At 54.4% G+C, this 20,096-nt stretch overlaps 2 protein-coding genes across 4 annotated transcripts in view; one reads left to right on the plus strand and one right to left on the minus strand.

Moving 5' to 3' along the window:
• Nucleotides 1–573: 573 nt before the first annotated feature.
• LOC103015475 (signal transducer and activator of transcription 5A) lies at nucleotides 574–19,836 on the minus strand. Of its 3 annotated transcripts, XM_007177681.2 has the most exons (20): nucleotides 19,703–19,836; nucleotides 18,751–18,905; nucleotides 18,291–18,447; nucleotides 17,033–17,122; nucleotides 14,202–14,376; nucleotides 9,688–9,818; nucleotides 9,294–9,445; nucleotides 8,666–8,821; nucleotides 8,074–8,253; nucleotides 6,900–6,987; nucleotides 6,669–6,791; nucleotides 6,244–6,336; nucleotides 5,597–5,803; nucleotides 4,905–4,999; nucleotides 4,691–4,821; nucleotides 4,103–4,258; nucleotides 3,374–3,425; nucleotides 3,005–3,112; nucleotides 1,802–2,006; nucleotides 574–1,351 (listed from the first exon to the last, which is right to left on the minus strand). In XM_007177681.2, the coding sequence occupies exons 2-19, from the start codon at nucleotides 18,876–18,878 to the stop codon at nucleotides 1,844–1,846; spliced, it is 2,385 nt and encodes a 794-aa protein (XP_007177743.1). In that variant the 5' UTR covers nucleotides 18,879–18,905; nucleotides 19,703–19,836; the 3' UTR covers nucleotides 574–1,351; nucleotides 1,802–1,843. The 3 variants fall into 3 exon arrangements, with proteins under 3 accessions (XP_007177743.1, XP_007177741.1, XP_057391904.1); XM_007177679.2 differs by having other exon boundaries at nucleotides 574–2,006; XM_057535921.1 differs by having other exon boundaries at nucleotides 574–2,006; nucleotides 18,751–18,888; nucleotides 19,703–19,825.
• LOC103015198 (signal transducer and activator of transcription 5B) overlaps nucleotides 19,698–20,096 on the plus strand; it is a 70,579-nt gene continuing 70,180 nt past the window's right edge. Inside the window, exon 1 of the mRNA XM_057535923.1 lies at nucleotides 19,698–19,832. The gene's annotated coding sequence lies outside the window, so the exon portion shown is untranslated. The remainder of the gene's footprint in view (nucleotides 19,833–20,096) is intronic.

Consider the following 20,096-nt stretch of genomic DNA (forward strand, 5'->3'; position numbering starts at 1 on the left):
AGCCCTGAAGAAACCTTGTCATAGGCTCTTGTTCCCCGCCCCCGCCCCGGCCCTCGGCGACGGCCCCTGGATTCCCGATGCCAATGGGGCCAAATGCGGAGACTGCCCTCTCGCCCCAGCCTCCCTCCCAGGCTCAGGCCGACCGTTTGAAAACGCAGGGACAGGGGGATGGTGCCACCTGCTGGTCTCTGGGAAGAGGCCAGGGGGGAAGGACCGTTGTGAGGCTCCTGCAGCTTCCCCCCCATCTTCCATGCGGAGGGCTTGAGAATGGTCTGGGCGCTGGCCCTCAGCTGCCACCTTGGAGACTGCTTACAGCAGCAGCTGATAAGGAGAGGCAGGGACCAAAGCTCTCCCCCGCCCCCGGTAATTCCTGCCCCATCTTTTCCCAAGACCTCAAGTTCTCTAGTCTTCTGAGAGGCACTGAAGGGATCGGGGTGGGGATGGCACCCTTAAAACCACAGAAATGGGAGCCGACTGGCAACTTCAAGCTACACCTTACAGCGCCAGCTACGTGGGAGGAGAGGAACAAAACGACTCCAGCGGTCCCCATGACCCAGGAGCCATTCCAGCAAATTTATGAAAAAAAATATTTTATTCAAAAACACTGTTTACACAAATGTGTAGCCTTTGTACAAAGAACAAAAGCCTCCTGCTTCCCGTCCCCACCTTCCTGGAGAGATGTTTCAACCTGGGACTCCTTCTGGGACTCCTTCCACTGTCAGCTGCCCCTGGCTGCGTGTGGCAGCTTCAGAGGGAGGAGCGTGTGAGGCTGGGGGCGAGGCCTTCGCAGACCACAGCCAGTCATGCGACTGTGACGAGGCCTATTCCAGGTTCTACCTCCCAGCAGAGTGGGCCTCGATCAGCTTTTACCCCTCCCTCCAAACTCCACAGGCGAGCTGCAAGCCCCTGATGCTGCCTCTTGCTGCAGGGTTTTTCCAGGAGGGGTTAGGGTATCAACACTGCAAGTCCTGGGCCTCCCGTTCACCACATCCTAGACCAGTCCCCCCCCAACCCCCACCTCTTCCATAAGTAAGCAAGGTTGCAGACAGAGAGGCGAGGAAAGAAGGCTGGGGCCAGACGGAAGGGGATATGGGGTGGAAAGAGCAGGAATGTGGGCAGCAGCATTATACACTTGAAGCTGGAGCCCCCTGGCTGGGGACCAAGAGGCCAAGAAACTCCATCCTCAGAGCAGCTCTGACAGGCCCGATGCAAAAGACACATTTCTGCCGAGGACATGACCGAGGATGGCCTAGATAAGCTCTCAGTTCACAAAAAGCCTGGAGTCCATAGTCATTAGATAAAGTATAAAATATCACTCAAAACTGGTCTCTTGATTCTTCCAGCCTCCATCCTGAGGGGAAGAACCAAGAGACCAACATGTACGTTGCTCTGTACAAGAGCAGATGCACATATATATATGCACACACACACACACTTGGGAGGCGAAGCATCTAACTCAGGAGTAAAACTTGAGCTTAGAGACACTACCTGTCTCCTTTCCCTTCTTGAATAATTCCATTCAAATAGCTACTGAGCAGACAAAGGCTCTGGCAGGAATAGGTTTGCCTGCCTGGCGTACCTGCAACTACAGAAGCAGCTCAGTCTCTTCCACAAGAGACAGACCCAGTGGGCTCTTGGAATGCCTCCATCTGAAGAAAAAGGCAGCCACATACCTAGGACCACAAAGGCGAGGCAGGCACACCTCGTACACAAACGTGCGCATATGCATGTGGACACGTGCTGCCTGCAAAGGCATCAATATGCACAGCGATACAGAAACAACATCACAATGAATACGAACCCTGCACGTTTCCAAAGAGAAGTGCAGGGTTCAAACAAACATTCACGAGAGCGAGCCTCTGGCAGAGGTGAAGAGACCAGTAGGCGGGGAGAGGCGGGGGTCCAGACTGTCCATAGGGCGGCGTAAGAGTTCCTCCACGTGCCGGGCCACATCCATGGTCTCATCCAGGTCGAATTCTCCATCCTGGTCGAGGACGGGGTCAGGGCTGGTAGAGAGAGAGGGACGTCAGAGGGAGCTGGCATGCCTCACAGCCTCAGGCTCCTGGGGGACAGCTTCCAGCCCGCTCCCCACTCAGACCAGAGTCTCATGGGAGCAGGACCCGCTCTGGCTAGACTCCCACACCCCAAGTTGAATAAGTCAGTCACTGGCTTGTTGGGAGACACCCCAGTTCTAGTGTCATCGCTCGCAACCTCATCGAGTGATCTCAGGGGAATGAGGTAGTTGGGTGAATGAGCTGCCCATGAAACCCCGGGCACCATTCACTGAGCACCTATGAAGGCCTGGGCCTTTCAACCACGTTACACCCATCCTCACAGCCACCCATGAGGCAGGTATTTACTCCACTTTATAGAGGAGGAAACTGAGACTCAATCATGTTAGGAAACTTGTTCAGGTCCACCTGGTTGGCAGGTGGAGTCAGGATTGGAATTCCGGTCTTTGTGACTCCCAAGCCTGTGGTCGTCCCACGGCAGCAGGCCACCCACAGCTCGAAAGAGAATTAATTCTCTTCTCTGGGAACTCCAGAGAGGAGCAACTGATACGCTGTTCCCACACAACTCCTAAGAACAACTACCCCATCCATAGCCACCCTGTATCAAGCCCTTATAAGTCTCATCTGTGCTAAATGCTCTACCTGCACTCTCTCACTTAATCCTGACCCCAGTCCCACGTGGTAGGTCTTTTTGCCTCCATTTTACAGATGAGGAGACTGAGCATCAGAGAGGCTCAATAATTTCCCCAAGGTCACACAGCTAGTCAGCACCAGAGCAAGGACCCTGCTATGTGTAGTTTCAAAATGCTCTATGCTTTTCATTGGCTGATCTCACCCACCCTGCACCTGGGCATGTGCCGGAGCCCGGCCTGGCCTGGGTGGTCTCAGACCTGGAGGAGCTCTGGATTCCTTGCCCACCAGCCCTCCGGGTGCCCAGCCTGAGGCCAAGTGCCCAGTTCCTCCCCACGGAGCCCCAGGAGAACACAACCTACTTCTGTGGGTACATGTTATAATGAGCCTGGGGGCACACGGCTGGGGAGGGGGCCTGGTCCATGTAGGTGGCGCTGCCCCCGGCAGAGTCCGCAGAGGCGCTCACAAACCTGCGAGAGGAAGCAGAGCATAGCCTTAGCGGGGAGGGGCTCACGGGCCATCTTCGTGACTTTTTCAGGTGCGGAAGGACAGAGTGCCCGCTGAGCCTGGGGCTCTGGCCGCAGGAGCGGGGCCCTGGGTACCAACACCCTGGTGACCAAGCCCAGTTCCCTCCCCAGGAGGGGCGGTGGTGAGGGTTGAGGAGAGCCAGGTGAGGGGGTGAGAGGAAAAGAGAGGCAGCAGGAGACCAGAGCTGGACCCGGGACACTTACTCAGGGACCACTTGCTTGATCTGTGGCTTCACGTATCCGTCCACTGCTTTAGCTGCCGAGGGCAGGGGGAACGGTGATGAGAACCGAAGTCTCTGGGAGCTCCCAGGGGAGTGGAAACCCACCTATGCAGTCTGCCTCCCCCCACATTGCCATGGGGCCTCAGCAGGGATGAAATTTCCCCCAGACTCCCAATAAACACCCGCTGACAATAAACACCACCCAGGCCCTGGCTTCAGTCTCATCCCTTCTCCTGCTTCCTTTTCTGGCCTGTTTGCTCTCTCTCTCCTCACCCCCACCCCTGCCAAGGAAACAGAATCAACACCAAGGAACCAACCCAACCAATGGACTGGGGACAGGTTGAAGAGGAAAAACCTGTCATTTTGCTTCCTACACTCAACTTGAGGGTAGGTTTGAGGGTGGAGAGTGGTGAGGGCAGCGGATCAAGATGGGAGTCATGCATTATCTGTGGGTTTGCATTATGGCTCCTCCCCCAGCACTGTAGCCTCTTCCTCCAAGGGCACAGAAGTGAGTCCCACTCAGTGTTTTGCTTTGCAGGGAAGAAAGCTGGGTCAGAGGTTTTGCTTTCCCTTTCTTCAGTTGTGAGCCCTGAAATCCTCTCCACGTGCCTTGCACCATCCCACAGACAAACACCCACTGGGGAAATGGCCCCCCGGCTCTTCTTGGGGCGTCCCCACGGCCTAGCCCCGGGAGTATCTGGGCAGGACGCACCGAGCACAGGAGTATAGTACTTGGAGAAGACCTCATCTTTGGGCCGGTCGGGAAACACGTAGATGAGATAGCTCAGGTCCCCCAGCCGGTCGGCCAGGGACCGGATGGAGAAATCCCGCGTGGTGAACGGCTTCAGATTCCACAGGTTACGGTCAGCTGTGAAAAGGCCAAGCTCATTCCGACAACCCACCGCCCTCAGGAGGAAGATCAGAGCTGTGGGGCTTCGGGGCAGGCTTGCAGAGACATCAGGGCTTTTACTAGCCGGCACTGCAGCCCCACCCCTGTGCTTCTCGGCATAGGGCAAGGAAATGACCACGGGCGAGCAGATACCAACAAGGCTGGGTCAGGGCAGAGAAGGACTCGCCCGGCAGTTCTGGAGTCCAGGAGGCCGATGATTTTAGGCTCTCCCAAGTGGAAAACAACAGAGAGGGAATGTGCTTCTGAGCAACACTCCTCCCACCCTCCAAGCTCAGTTCCCATCTTTCCCACCGGCTACCTTCTAAGGATGCAGGCCTGATGGAGAATAGGGAACGAGGAAATGGAAGACAGGGCCACTGGGGCTAGAGTGTGGGCACGTAGGGAACTCACGAGAGTCAAACTTCCAGGCAATGGTGATGCCCCCTATTTCTGAGTCGCTAAAGCGCAACAAGAAGGTGCCGTCGGGCTTGTTGATGAGCAGGTCATGGGCCTGTTGCTTATTCACAAAACCTAGGATGGCCCTGGGTGCATCAAGCATACAGTGTCACTGCTGGCAGCAGCCACTGTCCCCTGAGCCCATGACCTCCCAGACCCCATTCCTCACCCGTCATTCCAATGGGGCTTGTGATGTTTCTTCAGCACCTCCATGACCCCATCGAACCACTGCCAGAAGGTGTAGTTCCAGCCTGGCAAGTTCTCCTGAGAGCCCCCAGGAAACCCCAAGTCAGGGCTTGTGCCCCCCGTCGTCACGGGTGGTTCAGGGAACACTCAGTGCCCTCTTGTCCTCACCCAGACCTTCTCCCAGTTCCTCATCCGACTTGCCCCACACTCCAGCAAACTGCCACAGCCCCTGCTCATATCCTAGGGAACCAGAGAGTACACTCGCCTCTTGCCTCGCAGACACAAGGGTCTGGGACAATCTCACGGGGTGGGGGGCAGAGGTGCAAAGGATTGTCCAAGCTGGATGAGACCTCCAAAGTCATTCCTGCCCAACCCCTTCGCTTTACAGATGGGAAAAGCGCAGCACAGAGGAGGGAAGGGGCCTGGCAAATTAGTTAACACATCGAAGACTAGAATCCAGGGACCCTGACTCCCAGCTCCGGGTTCCTTCCATCGTCCTGCTTCGGCTCTCACGGCTGCCTGCGTTCCTTGGGGTACTAGCCCCTGTCTCTCCTGGTTGTAGAAGAGGGGGGATGGGGGTAGAGGGGGGCCACTGACCAGGGGCAGTAACCTGTGTGTGAGGTGGGGGAAGGGTGGCAGGGTGGTCCCAGGCAGGCAGCGGGTAGCGTCCCTCACCCTGTTGAACTGGGACCAGGACACGGACATGCCGTTGTAGTCCTCGAGGTGGCTGCTACCGCTGTTGAACAGCTTCTGCGCCAGGAACACGAGGTTCTCCTTGGTCAGGCCCCGGTTGCTCTGCACTTCGGCCTTGAATTTCATGTTGAGCGCCTCGCACAGCTGCGGCCACAGGACTTTGTCAGGCACCGCAAACGGCACCCTGCCCTGGTGGGGAGAGAAGAAAGGAAAAAAAGGCAGATTGAGGGAGTAGGAGATATTTACACACACACAGATACAGATACCAAGAGACAGAGGGGACTGAGAAAGATCCAGAAAAGGAGACAAAAATGCAAGGGAAAGAAAGGCTGGGGGCAGGGGCAGAGGGGTGGGCATACAGGGATGGAGACCCAGACCAGGACCCTGGGGAGAGAGATCAGGGACCAGAGCCCCAAGACCACGCTCACAGACCTAGGAGACCCCAGTCCTGTGACCCGGAGCCCAGACAGAGCCTAGGACATGCCGAGGGCAGGGTGTTCACACCAGCTGCCCCCTGACCTCTGGGTCTGGCCCTAGGGTTGGGGAAGACCACTCAGCAGGGGCCCTGGGGTTGGGGCTGACCCTGGGAAACTCCGAGGGGCCGAGGTGAAGGTCTCATGGGGACTCACCGGCTCAGCAAAGGCATTGTCCCACAGCACGGTGGCAGTAGCATTGTGGTCCTGGCTGCCGTGAACGATGACAACCACAGGAAGGGACAGGGTCTACGGGAATCCAGGGAATGAGGGGTGAGGGCATATGACCACCGTCTTGCCCTCCTCTTGGGGGAGACTCCCAACCCTCATTCCTCAAGCCCCTCCCAGGAAAACCAAACCAAAAACAAACAAAAAACATAACATATTTCTTCTTGGCCCATTGCCTAAATTCTGCGGGCTGGTGCCAGATTATAACGTCGCAAATGGGCACCAGCAGAGTGAAGTTAGGTTTTCTCAGAGCATCACGGGGTAACTGGACTGAGCCTGTGTGACGATTCAAGTCTCTGGCTTTCCCAAGCCAGCCGGGCGGCCTGCAAGGGGACGGTGGAGCCGGGTCTCACCTTCACCTGGAACACAAGCTCATTGCTGCCAACACTGAACTGAGACTCAAACAGGACCGTGAACTTCTCCTCCGTCACGGACTCTGCGCCTCGCCGGTCAGCGCGCTTGATCCTCTTTAGCGACTGCAGGGCGGGAGGTCAGAGGGGAACAAGGAGAAAGCCGCTGGTTACTAGGACTCGAGGACTCGGCTCTGGGCGGGCCTCCCTCCATGGGCGGGGCCCTGTCCTCACCATGTTCCTGAAGTGGGCGCTGAGGGTGCCTGTGGCCTGGTGATACTCCATCACACAACAGTTGTTCAAGATCTCTCCGCTGCACTCACTGCGAAGCAGAGGGGAACCCATCTCCACTGGGCCCGGGCCAGGAGCACCATCCTGTCTGCACCCTGGGCCCAGACTTCTCCAGAAAGCCCTGCCAGCAGCCCCTGCCCCTCCCCTAAGAGCATTTCTCCGAGTGTCCCTGGGCTCACTTTCTCATCAATCTGAAAGCACCTGAGCAAAGTCTCCAAGGGTGGGACCTGCGTCTCTATCATTAAAATTCCTTGGGTATCAAGATTGATGTGGGGACTACTGAGCCCGCGAGCCACAACTACTGAGCCCGCGTGCCACGACTACTGAAGCCCACGTGCCTAGAGCCCGTGCTCCTCAGCAAAGAGAAGCCACCACAATGAGAGGCCCGTGCACCGCAGCGAAGAGTAGCCCCCACTCGCCGCGACTAGAGAAAGCCCGTGGGCAGCAACAAAGACCCAACCCAGCCAATAAATAAATAAATGAATGAATGAATAAATAAATAAATAAATTTAAGATTGATGTGGGGGCCTTCGGCAGTTTCTGGCGCACTTGAGATAAAAATCATGACCACAGCCTACAAAGATTCCCGAGATCAACCCCTGCCCACCTCCCTGGCCTCACTCAGGACAAGCGAGCCCACTGCCTTGTCTGTTTGCTGAACACGTACGCTCAGTGCCTGCCTCGGGACTTCTGTACTTGCCCTTCCTATCTCCCCAAACACTCCTGACCTTCTCATTATTCAGGTCTCCGCTCAAATATATCCTCAGAAAGGCCCTCCTTGACTACCCATGTACTGCAGGGGCTGTGATATTGCTTTATTCTAATTTTCTGTCTCGAGGTTGGGCGGGGACAGAGCCAAGTTCTGTGTGGATCACAGCTGTGTCTCAGCGCTCAGCACAGGTCCTGGGACACCCAGCAGCGACATCCTTGCTGATTTACTATGCGAGCGAAGCGTACGCCGGGACAGACAGAGTGAACTGGAGCGACGTGGGACCGCATCGCAATGCAGGACAAAGGGTTTCAGGGAGGGAGGCCATGCTGTCCCCATCACCCAGGACGCCTGCTGTAGAATAGAGGCTGAGCTGAGGGAGGGGCAGATGGGAGCAGGGCAACGTACTTGCGGGTGTTCTCGTTCTTGAGCAGCGACTTGGCCTGCTGCTCACTGATGATGGTGGCCTTCACCTGGGGGGGGTTCATGTGCACGTTCAGCTTCCCGCCCACCAGCAGGCGCACGGTGGCTGCGAACTTGGTCTGGGTCTTCAGGACCTGAGGGGGCTGCTTCTCGATGATGAACGTGCTGCGGGGACACAAGCGACCAGGTGATGCCTCAGGGGACAGCGCTCCGGTCCCTCCCTCCGCGTGGGGAGGCCGCCTTGCGCGGGGCACAGCAGGCGAAGGAAGGGCTTGTGGCACAGCCCCCGGGCCCTGGGGGGCCACTGCGAGTCGGGGGAGCTGGCAGGAGGGGAGGCAGTGAGATGAACTCAACAGCTGAAACGGGCTGCAGGGAACAAGCTCATATAGTGTCCACGAGAGAGACTGCGCAAGGTCAACAGCAAGAGGCCACAGTAACAGGCGACAGAGGGGGATGGGATGAGGGTGTGAGGCAGAGACGGAAGGGTTGAAGCCAGAGCTCCCTCTGTAAAGACCCTGCTGCCCGCGACCCAGGCCAACCAGATGGGGCCTGGGCGTGGCCAAGAGGCAGCAATCACCTGGTCACCAGGGCTGAGATGATGTCTGTGATGGTGGCGTTGACCTCAGCCAGCATCTCCTCCACGGGGCCGGGGATGGGCAGCTGCTGGCAGAGGTGCTCAGCTCTGCGGATCTGCTGCCGGTTCTGCCAGATGATCTCCGCCAACTTCTCACACCTGCACAGGAGCCCCGAGGCCAAAGGGAAGGACAAAGCCTTCACCCCCTTCCTCCAGGCCAGAAGCCAGAAGGCTCCCAGGCTGGGGAGAAGGCCCAGACCCAGCTCCACCCCCAGGAAGGCTCGGCGCCTTAGCCGCCTGGCCTGTCCACTGAGCAGAGCACAGCTGCCCTGCCTTCCAGAAACACAAAGGAACACACAGGAGGAGCGACCCTGACTCGGGTCCAACCAGCCTGAGCGTCACTCTGCACACCTGGCCCCACCCCACTCCCTCAGCCAGGGACGCCCCTCCCGGGGGAGGTGGCACAGGACGGGGGCACCAAAGTCTGCATCAGGAACCAGACCACTGGCGAAATAAGACCTGTGCCCCGACAGAGGGAGCCGGCTGCTCACGTAAACGCAGGAGCAGAGCAGCAGCCGGTGGCACCACGCTGAGCCCCTGCCGCCCCCGCCCGGCCCCCCACGCCCATTACCAGGACTGTAGCACGTCCAGGCTGCCCTCGGGGGGCCCTCCGTTCCCCGCCAGCTGCTGCCGCCGCTTCCACTGGATCAGCTCGTCGTCCAGAATGATGGTCTGCTGCTTCCGCAGCAGCTGCAGGGTCTTCTGGTGCTTCTCGGCCAGCTCCTGAGGGGCGGGCGGCGGGTGAGCGGCCCTTCTGGGCTCTCAGAACAGCCCCGCAGGGCCTGCCCTCACCCCTTGCCGACCCGCTCTGCCCTGCGTGCCCACACAGGGAGGAAGGCTCTGGCCTCCTGCTCTGCTGGGTCCCGCGCTCCTCCTGGCTCTCTCCCTCCCTCAGGTCCCCGGGACGGCTCGGCTCGGGGTGTCACCTCCACGCCCGGGAGGGGAGGGACGCAGAGCCCACTCACCACGCGGTACTGCTGCAGCGTCTGGGCCTCGCGCTGCAGCCAGGCCTCCAGGGACACCTGCTTCTGCTGGAGGGCCGTCTCCCGGCTCAGACGCTCCTGGGGGTTCAGCTGGGCCAGCTGGGCAAACTGAGCTGGAGGAGGGGACAGGACACCCACGACCATGACCTCCCCGGGTCCAGCAGGGAGCCCGGCAGAACTGCACTCACCTGTTCTGGAGGCAAAACCCTGGAGGGGACACAGCTCACAAGTGGCCAGTCAGGGTTCCACAGCCATGGAGCCCAAAGATGAGTGGACTCCGCCCCCTGGCCCCCCGACTCTGAGCTCCCCTTGCGGAGTGGGGAGACGGAAGCTTGGGGTTCAGCTGAGGAGGAGCCAGCCCATGGCCTCCCTGCCCACCCAGCCCTCCTCTCCCCACGCGGGGTCCGGCTTAGAGCCACCCTGCCTGGTCTGAAGTCTGTCCTCGCCGCTTAAAAGGTGGGTGAACTCGGGCAAATCCCCTCACTCTCCTATGCCTCAGCTTCCCCAGGTGTAAAATGGGACAATCACGGCACCTGCCTCAGTGGCTGCCGTGACGTTAAACAAGCAATGATACAGAAAATACTCAGGAAGCTGCCTGGCACCATGAGCTCCAGGTGAGAGTCAGTGCTCATGGTTAATGGGTTACCGGACAGGATTAAAGGCTGATGGAGCAGCTCTCAGCCCCAGCCTCACAGGACAAAGCCTCACCAGGAAGGCCCTGCTCCGCGGGGCTGAGCGCAGCAGCCTCTCCTCGGGGAAGGGGGGGTTTCTCCAGGGGCTGAAGGGGCCTAACGTGCTTGTCCAGGTTGGGTCACTGTGAGCTCAGCAGACCAACCGGAAGAGGGAGAGAGAGAGAGTGTCCAGGGCCACTGGGGACACGAAAGCAGCAAGATTCTCAAGAGAGGGAGGCAGCTTCTCTCCACACCAGCTGTCAGGCATCTCATCGATGGCAGGAATAAGGTAAGGACGTCCTTTTCAAAAAATCTGTTATATAATACTTAAGACCTAGGCAAGTATTGATAGAAAGGATGATACAAGGAACACCTGTGTATCAAGAAGCCAGCTTAAGAAAGTAAACATTTCCACAGTTAAGCACCTGTACACCCTCCCCTGCCGGCATCCCCATCCCTCTCTCCACAGGCAATCACCATCCTAGATGCTGGCATTCCTACCCCCACCAATAGGCTTTTGGAACGTCCCACGGTCCTTACTGGGGCTGAGTCAAGAAGATGAGAGCGTCAGTCAGCAGGTCTTGGTCAAGTTCCTGGCAGGCCTCTGAGGGCCATGTCACATTGACCGAGGCCCTGCCCTATGGACGCGCAAAAGCAACTAAGGACACACTAAAGCAACCCTAGACAGCCAGGAAAGCCCAGAACTAGAAGAGAACTTAGAAATATGGCTCTAACATGACTGCGGGGGACTGAGCAGGTAAGGAACATAGCAGAATAATCTGGAGAGCCACCTCGGAATCCTGCCACCCACAGGGAGGTGGCGGGGATCCCAACACCAGGCCCAGCCTCCTTATGCAAGTGACCCACTTAGCTCTCTCCTGGCAAATTGGAGAAGCTTCTGGGAAGGACGCCAGGAGACTTGAGGCAACTGTCTGCTCCACTGGAGGGAGCTGAGGCTTCCCTTGCACAGACAGATCAGCAGTCTGTGTTTCTGATGGGTGCACTTGATAAATGAGACTGAACTGACATTGCACGATGGGGACAAACCCAAACCAGGATCGAAACCCAACCTCACAAATAGGAAACAGAAAACCCCAGAGTAGGATCATCAATACTGTCAACCAGTCAACGGCCTTGGGTAGAAATAACAGCCTGAAATGTCCTGTTCCCTAATCTAGCAGGAGGGCCTTCCTTTCTTTCGGGTCAGTCTGGGATGGATTCAGATCTGAAGAAGAGCTGCTAGAATTATCCCCCCAACATTTACTCAACACCTGCTATGATTCAGGCAATGTGCTAGTCTCAGGGTACAGAAAACACTGACAGGGCAAGGTAGGAGGAAAGCTTAAATAGTTAAATTAAAATAGAATCAGAATCTTAAAAAATTTAAACAGTTAAAAGGAAGAACAGAGGAACAAATACTGAAAAGGGACAAAACAAAATAAATATTAACATGTGGACCTCAATTGCTATTACATTAAATATTAATGGACTAAACACCTTAATTAAAAGCAAAGATTGTCAGAATAAATTAAAAAGCTGGACTCAACTATATGCTGTTTACATTTCAAATTTTAAAAAGCATGGATAAAAATATGTTTCTATTTAAAAATAGAATAAGAAGGCTGGAGCAGTAATACTAATATCTGATAAAGTAGACTTCAAGGCAAAGAGTGTTACCAGAGATCAAGAAAGATATTCCGTAAGTATTAAGGTGTCAATCAATCAGAATGACATAATAATTCTAAATGTATATGCATCTAATAACAAAGCTTCAAAAATACATAAAAGAAATATTTACATAAATAATTGGAAAATTACACAATACTCTAGGAGATTTTGATACCTCTCTTTCAGCATCTGATAGAACAATTAGGCAAAAAAATCAATAAAGATATATCACTGATTCTCAAAGTGTGAACCAGGGATCCCTGAAGGGTTCCTAAGACCCTTATAGGAGGTCCACCAAGCCAGAACTATTTTCATAAAGTCATAGGACCTTATTTACCTTTTTTTCTCTTATTCACTTATAAGCATACAGCAGAGTTTTCTAGAGGTTACAAGATATGTGATGTTACAACAGATTGAAATCCAGCTCCAGCTATCTCCTATTAAGCCTAACATTAAAGAGATTTGTAAAAATGTAAAGCAATGCCACTCTACTCACTAAATTTGGTGTGGGTTTTTTTAACTTTATTACGTTAACATTATATATTATGTTATATATGTTAACATTATTGAATTTATTATTGCTATTTTAAAATAAAACAACTTCAGAACATACATTCAAGTCCACAAAATACATTCACCAACATAGAGCATATGCTGGGGCATAGAACAATAAATTTACAAGAAGAGATCATATAGAGTATGCTCTCTGACAACAGTGGAATTCAACAATGAAATGAAAATGAAATCAATAATGACATGACATCTAGAAAAACACAAAATATTTGGAAATTAAACAATATACTTCTAAATAGTATATGGGTAAAATAATTAATCAGAAGAGAAATTAGATAATATTTCAAATTGAATGATAATGAGTATACAGCGTATGCAAAATGATGAGATGCAGCTAAAGCACTGATGAGAGGGAAATTGATAGCTCTGAATATATACATTAGAAAAGAAGAAAAGTCTAAAATCAATGACCTAAGGTTCTACCTTAAGACACCAGAAATAGAAGAGCAAAGGAAAAGGGAGTTTGATACTTCTTGTTCTCACTAGGATGGGGTGGTACAGCTCTGGGGTCAATTTGAAGTGAAGGAAGATGAGCCACATTTCAAGACTCTTAAAAGTGTACCTGGGGTGAAGTTCTTCTGAGTTAATTTTTCTTTCCCTACACCCTTACCATGGCAGCCACTAGCAAATTATAGACCTAGGAGACAGGAGAATTTTCCACTGTCACCTCCTCCTCCCATCTTTACCTCCTATTAGGCTCAAAAAGGGGCATTCCTGGAGTTCCACCTCTCCCCAGCCTGGTTCAACCAGAGGACTCTCAACCTAAGTCCTCCCTTTGACTGGGGAACACTTTGTCCATATTCATTCATTCATTGATTCATTCACTGAGATATTCACTGAATATTGGTTAAATAATAGTGATTTTATGACATATCTCTAGTTAAGATCCAGTTCTACAACTTGCAAGAAACCCAGGCCAGGGCTTCCCTGGTGGCACAGTGGTTAAGAATCCGCCTGCCAATGCGGGGGACACGGGTTCGAGCCCTGGTCCGGGAAGATCCCACATGCCGCGGAGCAACTAAGCCCACGCGCCACAACTACTGAGCTTGCGCTCTAGAGCCCACGTGCCACAACTACTGAGCCTGTGTGCCACAACTACTGAAGCCTGTGCACCTAGAGCCCATGCTCCACAACAAGAGAAGCCACTGCAATGAGAAGCCCGCACACCACAACGAAGAGTAGCCCCCGCTCTCTGCAACTAGAGAAAAGCCCGTGCACAGCAACGAAGACCCAATGCAGCCAAAAATAAATAAATAAAATAAATAAATTTAAAGAAAAAAAAGAAACCCAGGCCAAATTACGTGTTCTTTTTGAACATCAGTTTTATCATCTGCAAAACAGGAATAATACAACTACCTATTTTTTAGGGCTGTTGTAAAGGTTGTAGTGAATAATGCATGCAAAGGGTTTAGCCTGGAGCCTGGCCCATAGCAGGGGCTCCATCACTGGGAGCGTTACTCCTCCCAAGCTTTGGATAAGGTTCTGGGGAGAGAGACGTGGATCTAGCCCCAACCCTGCAGGAGTTCACAAAGTGGTCTCACTCCCGTCCTCCAGACACACGCTGCCCTCCTACACCAGCCTCACCCTGTATCCTCAGGCTCTCTTGATATTGGATGATGAAGTACTCTTGAGTCTGCTGCAGCTTCTTCAGCTCATTCTCTGTGTCCTGTGTGACCAGTCGCAGCTCCTCAAGTGTCTGGTTGATCTGAAGGTGTTTCTGGGACATGGCATCAACCAGGATCCCAGAAGAAGAACTACCCTGGAGACATATCAGGGGAGAGTGTGGGCAGCAGTAAGCTGGGCAGTGAGGATGGGAGAAAACCTCAGGCCCTGGGGAACGCCAATACTACAGACCCCAAATGCCAGATCTAGAATAAGAAGGAAGGGTACTTTGAGTTAGAAGGAGAGTCATTTTCCAGAATGGGGGTGGAGAGGGTAAAGGAAGAGGAAGAGAAACAGGTGACCTGGCAGACTATGGCATCTTCATAAAGCATGGAAGAAACTTCTATTGCAGTTCTAACCTCCACCAGAGTATCCCACACAGGGTCCATCTGAGTTCTCTCTGGAGAGACTAGAACTCAACATGTCCCAGGAGTTACCTGGGTTTTCCTACTAATGATGATGACCCCTCACTTCGTAGTCATTCGCTGACCCGCTGCCACGATGCCACCTGTGCTAGGTGCTGGGGACATAGTGGGGGACAAGGCTGTGTGAACACACATCATCTGTGCCCTCCCTCAAGACCTTCTTGTGACTGAGGGAAAAGTGTGAACAGCTCACAGGTGGCATCCTGGAGACCCCAAATGAAGTGACAGGGGAGGCATCCACAAGGGCTTTGTGGATCCAGCCATTTAACTAACCTGGTCAGATCTAGTCCTTCAACCAAGTCTTTAGGGCCTTTCCAATGACCTGCTCTCAGAATAAAATCCAAACTCCTTTCACACCCTCCACGGCCCTAGCCGCCACTGCTGCTCAAGCACACCAGCTACTTTCTGTTCCTGAATACATAAGCGTGTTCCTGCCTCAGGGCTTTTGTATTTGTTGTTCCATCACTGGAACATTCTGGCACCAAACCTTCCTGCTGGCACTTCCACTGGCACCTTTTCAGAGTGACCCTCTCTGATGAGCCAATTTAAAATAGGACCTCCCTTACTGAAGGTGTCTTGTTCTTGCCTGTTCTTTCTTTCTTTTTTAAAATTTATTTATTAATTTGTTTTTATTTTTGGCTGTGTTGGATCTTCGTTGCTGCTCATGGGCTTTCTCTAGTTGAGGCAAGCGGGGGGGCTACTCTTCCTTGCGGTGCGCGGGCTTCTCATTGTCGTGGCTTCTCTTGTTGCAGAGCACAGGCTCTAGAGCACAGGCTCAGTAGTTGTGGCACACAGGCTTAGTTGCTCCGCGGCATGTGGGATCTTCCCGGACCAGGGCTCGAACCCGTGTCCCCTGCATTGGCAGGCGGATTCTTAACCACCGCGCCACCAGGGAAGCCTGCATGTTCTTTCTTGTCTGCCTCCCTGCACTAGGATGTGAACTCCCTAAGGGCTAGGACCTTGTCTGTCTTGTGCACCACAAAATCCCCAAGGCCCAGGACATCAGAGGTGTTGAAGAACAGCTTGATGACTGGGAGAACGATTATTTCCCCCCAACCATGACAGCACCTGCATCGTAGGCATGTATTTCTTAATTGGAGCCGAACTCATTTGTACATTTACAGATAGCTCTGTAATTGCACCAAGTCAAGAGTTGTACCAGTTGACCCTTTGTGACCTGGCTTCTGCCCAGTTGGCTCCCTTCTCCCCAGTAGCACTGAACACTTACAGTTCTTCGAATGTCATAAGGTGGCTCATGCCTTCCTGCCCTCACATATACCGTTGTTATTTTTGACTAGAAAACTCATCCTGCCTCCTTCCTCCCTCTTTCCCCACTATAGTTCGGGCATCCTTTTCCTCAGGACACCCTCCCCTCCACCAGCCAGCCTGCTCCAGTCTGAGTTGGATCCTTTTTCCAAATAGGCCCGCTTAGCACTCAGCTGACACCTAAAGAATCTATCATCGCCTGAATTCCCTTTAGGTGGAGACCAGGACTTTATCTGTTTTTCCCGTCCTAGTCCAGTGTCAGATGCACAGCAAGACCTCAATAAATGTTTACTGAATGAACTCTCAAATTCTTGAAACCAGTGTCCACCACAAGTAAATAATAAATATGACTTCGCTCCAGGCACTAGTCTGTGGTCTTTACCTATGGGATATCATTTTATGAAATTCATTTTGCTTTATTGCAGATAATATAGCATTTGTACCATTGTCCAGGCAATGTCTGATGCCTTTATGATTTCAGAACATGGGGGACGAGTCCCTGCTCTGCCTCGCTAGGCCTCGCTTCTCTGAGCTTGCCGGGTTACTTCTTCTGACGTAGACCTCGGCTCTGTTTCCCCTCATAGACCACGCCAGAGGATATTTCTTCTTTTGTCTCCAGCCCCATTTATTGAATGACAAATCTTTTCCCTGGTGATTTGTAATGCCATCTCTGACATAGATTGCATCTCCTGATGTGTATGTGTGTTTTTAGGGCTTCCTTTTCTGTTTCATTTGTGTTTGTCTATCCTTTGCCCACATAGTATCTCACAATAACCCTACAGGGTAGATACTATGACTGTCCTCATTTATAATAGAAAAAAACAGAGGCTCAGAGAGGTTAAGTAACTTGCTCAAGTCACACAGCTAGTAAGTAGTAGAGCCAGGGATTGAAGCCGGGGAGTGGGGGGCAGGTGTCAGTCTACACCTGCATGTGATACTGCCTCTCACACTTGCCCATGTCTTTTATTTCTTTGGTGCTTTCTCATGCCAGTGTTTATAAAACATATAAAAGCAGGTAGAAGGACTTCCCATAACCTCTCCCCAAACCCATGGGACACTCACATTGTTGGCTTCTCGGACCAGCCTTTGTTCATTGTACAGAATATGGCGGATGCAGCGCACCAATTCCATGGGGCAGCGGTCATACGTGTTCTGAAAGAATCCAACAGCAGCTGCCAGTGGCCATCCTCTGCTCCCACCATGACCACTGCAGTGCCACGCCCACCCCTTCCTCTCCTCCAGCCCCTGCCTCAGCTTCCCCTGGGAAGCCTCAGGAACTGTCACCAGAACCTCTATCTCTCCTTGACTTGATTTCCCCTCGCAGATCTTCATATGTGGTTTGCAGTGCATTAGAAACAGTTTACAAAGCACTTCCAATCTGCCATCTCCTTTGACTTGTGCATCATAGAAACCCTATGACATAAGCAGAAACTGTTATCCTCATTTCACAGATGAGAAAACTGATGCTCAGAGAGATTAAGTACTTGTCCAGAGGCAAACAAGTGAGTGAGCAGATGACTCAAGACCCAGGGCATCTAATGCCAAGGTCAAGGTACTTCCACTATAGTCCTGGCCCTGGGTTCCTATTTTGCTTCCCTCTTCCCACCAAGTTTCTCGTGTTTCCTGCCTCTTCTGGGATGGACTTTTTATTTTTCTGGCACCCTGCTGCTTGTATTTAAGAAGGGCTCTCTAAAAATTCAAGTGGGTTCTAACAAATGCTCAACTATGATTACCACCCTCACCCCTTTCCTGCTGCCACAAAAACTTCCTCTCTCCCCTATATTCCTTCCCCCCGCATCCTCAGGTGAAGGAGGAGCTACACCTTACATCTAAAACCTTAATTCAAGGCTCCAGGACAACTCTGCTCCTCTGGCACGCCACTTCAGCAGCTCTTTGAAAAGCCTTTAAAAGAGCCCCAAGAGGGATGTCTGGTTGCCTCGTTGCCTCATTTCTAGAATCTGTCAGTATTCCTTTCTCTGACAACAGAATCTTGACTTGCTCTACCCCCATCCCTTCTGCTTGATCTGCCCAGAATGCAGTTTCACCCATCCCCCTTCTCTTGGGGACAAACACGCCCCACCTCTTGCTTTGTAATATGCTAAGGGGAATCTGACAGGTCTGATTTAGAAAGAGGGGGTGGGGGAAATTGAAGCACAGAAAAGTTGCCGATAAGCTCAGGGTCATACGGTGAGTCAGTGGCCAAACCAGGAAAAAAACCAGGGGTTCTGGTGCTGGAAAGAGAAGGCGGACACTGCACCCTGCAGATGGCCCGGAGCTCACGCCCACCTGGAGCTTCGTGGCCCCAAGCTCATACACCCACCTGGAGCTGCGTGGCGTAATGCCCCAGCTTGATCTTCAGTAAGAACCCATCTTCCCCCACTTGGTGCTCCGCCTTCTTCTGCAGCTCCTGCACCAGGCCCTCCAGGAGCTGGGTGGCCTGGGGTCGGTCCTGGGGATTGTCCAGGTCGATGGCATCCCTTGGGGCAGGGCAGGAGAGAGAAGCCTACTCTGGCGCCTCCCTGGGCATGGAGGTCAGGCACCAAGAGGGACGCGGAAGTCCAAGGCTCGTGCCCACAAGACTTGTTCCCGGCAGCTCCACAGGCATCAGAGTCTAGAAACATTCCCTCTCCTCTCCCAGACTCCCACTTCCCTGTTCCCCTTTCCCAAGGACACCGCCCCTTCTGCACAGAGCCGGACAGACAGGACCAGAATCTCACCAAACCACAAAGAGGAGACCTAAAGGCCAAGGGGCCTGGATGGCACTAGGCGGGAGCACTTACCACGGCTGGCTCTCGATCCACTGCGCTAGGTAATGCCGGACCTCGATGGGAAAGTGTTGCCCATACAGCACCTGCATCTGGCGAAGCGCATCTCCCTGCAGCTGCTGGGCCTGGATCCAGCCCGCCATGTCCGTTCACCTAGCGCGAGCAGAGGGCTGAAGAGGAGCCTCCTTGTTAGAGGCGAGCGCTGGGCCTGCCCCTGGCCCTGCCATGCCCACCCATCCCTGGACCGCGGTCAGGCCCGGACCCTCCCCTCCCACAGACACGCTTCCCTGTTCGGGAAGAGAAAGGGTGAGGAGGGGAAGGCCGCCCTTCCCTCCAGCGAGGAACCCGCTGAGGCTTGGGGAGGTGCTCCCGAAAGTCAGGTGCCCTCCCCCTCTTCCTCTCCCCTCGCCCCACCGGGGCTTCCCCGGGGGGGAACAGCTAGAAACTGAAAGAGAAACTTGATGGCGGAGGCCCACGGGCCCTCTCGGGAGGGCTGCAAGAATCCCCCCACCCTGCTTCGAACCGCGAGTCCCCATTTCTGGGAACGGGGGATATTCCAGCCCAAAGTTTGGGCAACGCCACCGACGGTTCCCACTGGACGGCTCTGTCACCGTAAGCACGTGGCTGGGGTTAAGGAGAGAGGGCTGGGGAGACAGACTTTCCCTCTCTTGGGCTGCGTCCCCCCAGCTGTGCTCCGAGGTCTCCCACTGTCCAGTCCGACAGCGCCCCCTGCCCTCTGCCGGCGAGGATGGCGTCCACCCTCGCCCCCCTCCCTCCATCAGCGTCCCGCGTCCCTCGTCTCTCGTCCGCGCTGCGCGCTGCGCCGAAACTCCCTCTCGGTCCCGGGGACCGTCCCCTGCACCCCTCCGGCCGTCGGGCTCCGGGTCCCGCGGTGAGGGGGCCGGGGCAGCAGCCAGGGGCCCCCTCTGGGCGCGCGCCGCCGGGGACGCGCGGCCGGGCCACCCACCTGGTCGCGCAGAGCCGTCCGGCTACGGGGCTGACGCTCGCTCCCGGCCCGGGCTCCTGGCGGCGGCGGAGGCGGTGGCGGCGGCTGTTACTACAGGAAGGAGCCGAGAGCAGCGATTTCCTCCTCAAAGGTCAGCTGCCTCTGATAGACCATACACAGCGCGCGAGCTCTCGCCAACACCCCTCCCAGCCTCGGTCGCTCGCTCCCTGCCTCCGCCCTCGGTGGCTGGCTCCCCGGCGAGTGCACGGCGGCGGCGGCCGCGGCCGGGCCCCAGGCAGCGAGGCGGGGCGGCGCCGAGCACAGGGGCTGCCCCGACGGCCGGGTCACCCAGGAGTCCCAGCCAGCCCTCGCCGGCGGCCCCGCGGAGCTGCCGCGTACCGTGCTGAGCAAGAGG

This window comes from Balaenoptera acutorostrata, chromosome 20, assembly GCF_949987535.1.
Source record: "Balaenoptera acutorostrata chromosome 20, mBalAcu1.1, whole genome shotgun sequence".
In the NCBI taxonomy this organism is placed as follows: Eukaryota; Metazoa; Chordata; class Mammalia; order Artiodactyla; family Balaenopteridae; genus Balaenoptera; species Balaenoptera acutorostrata.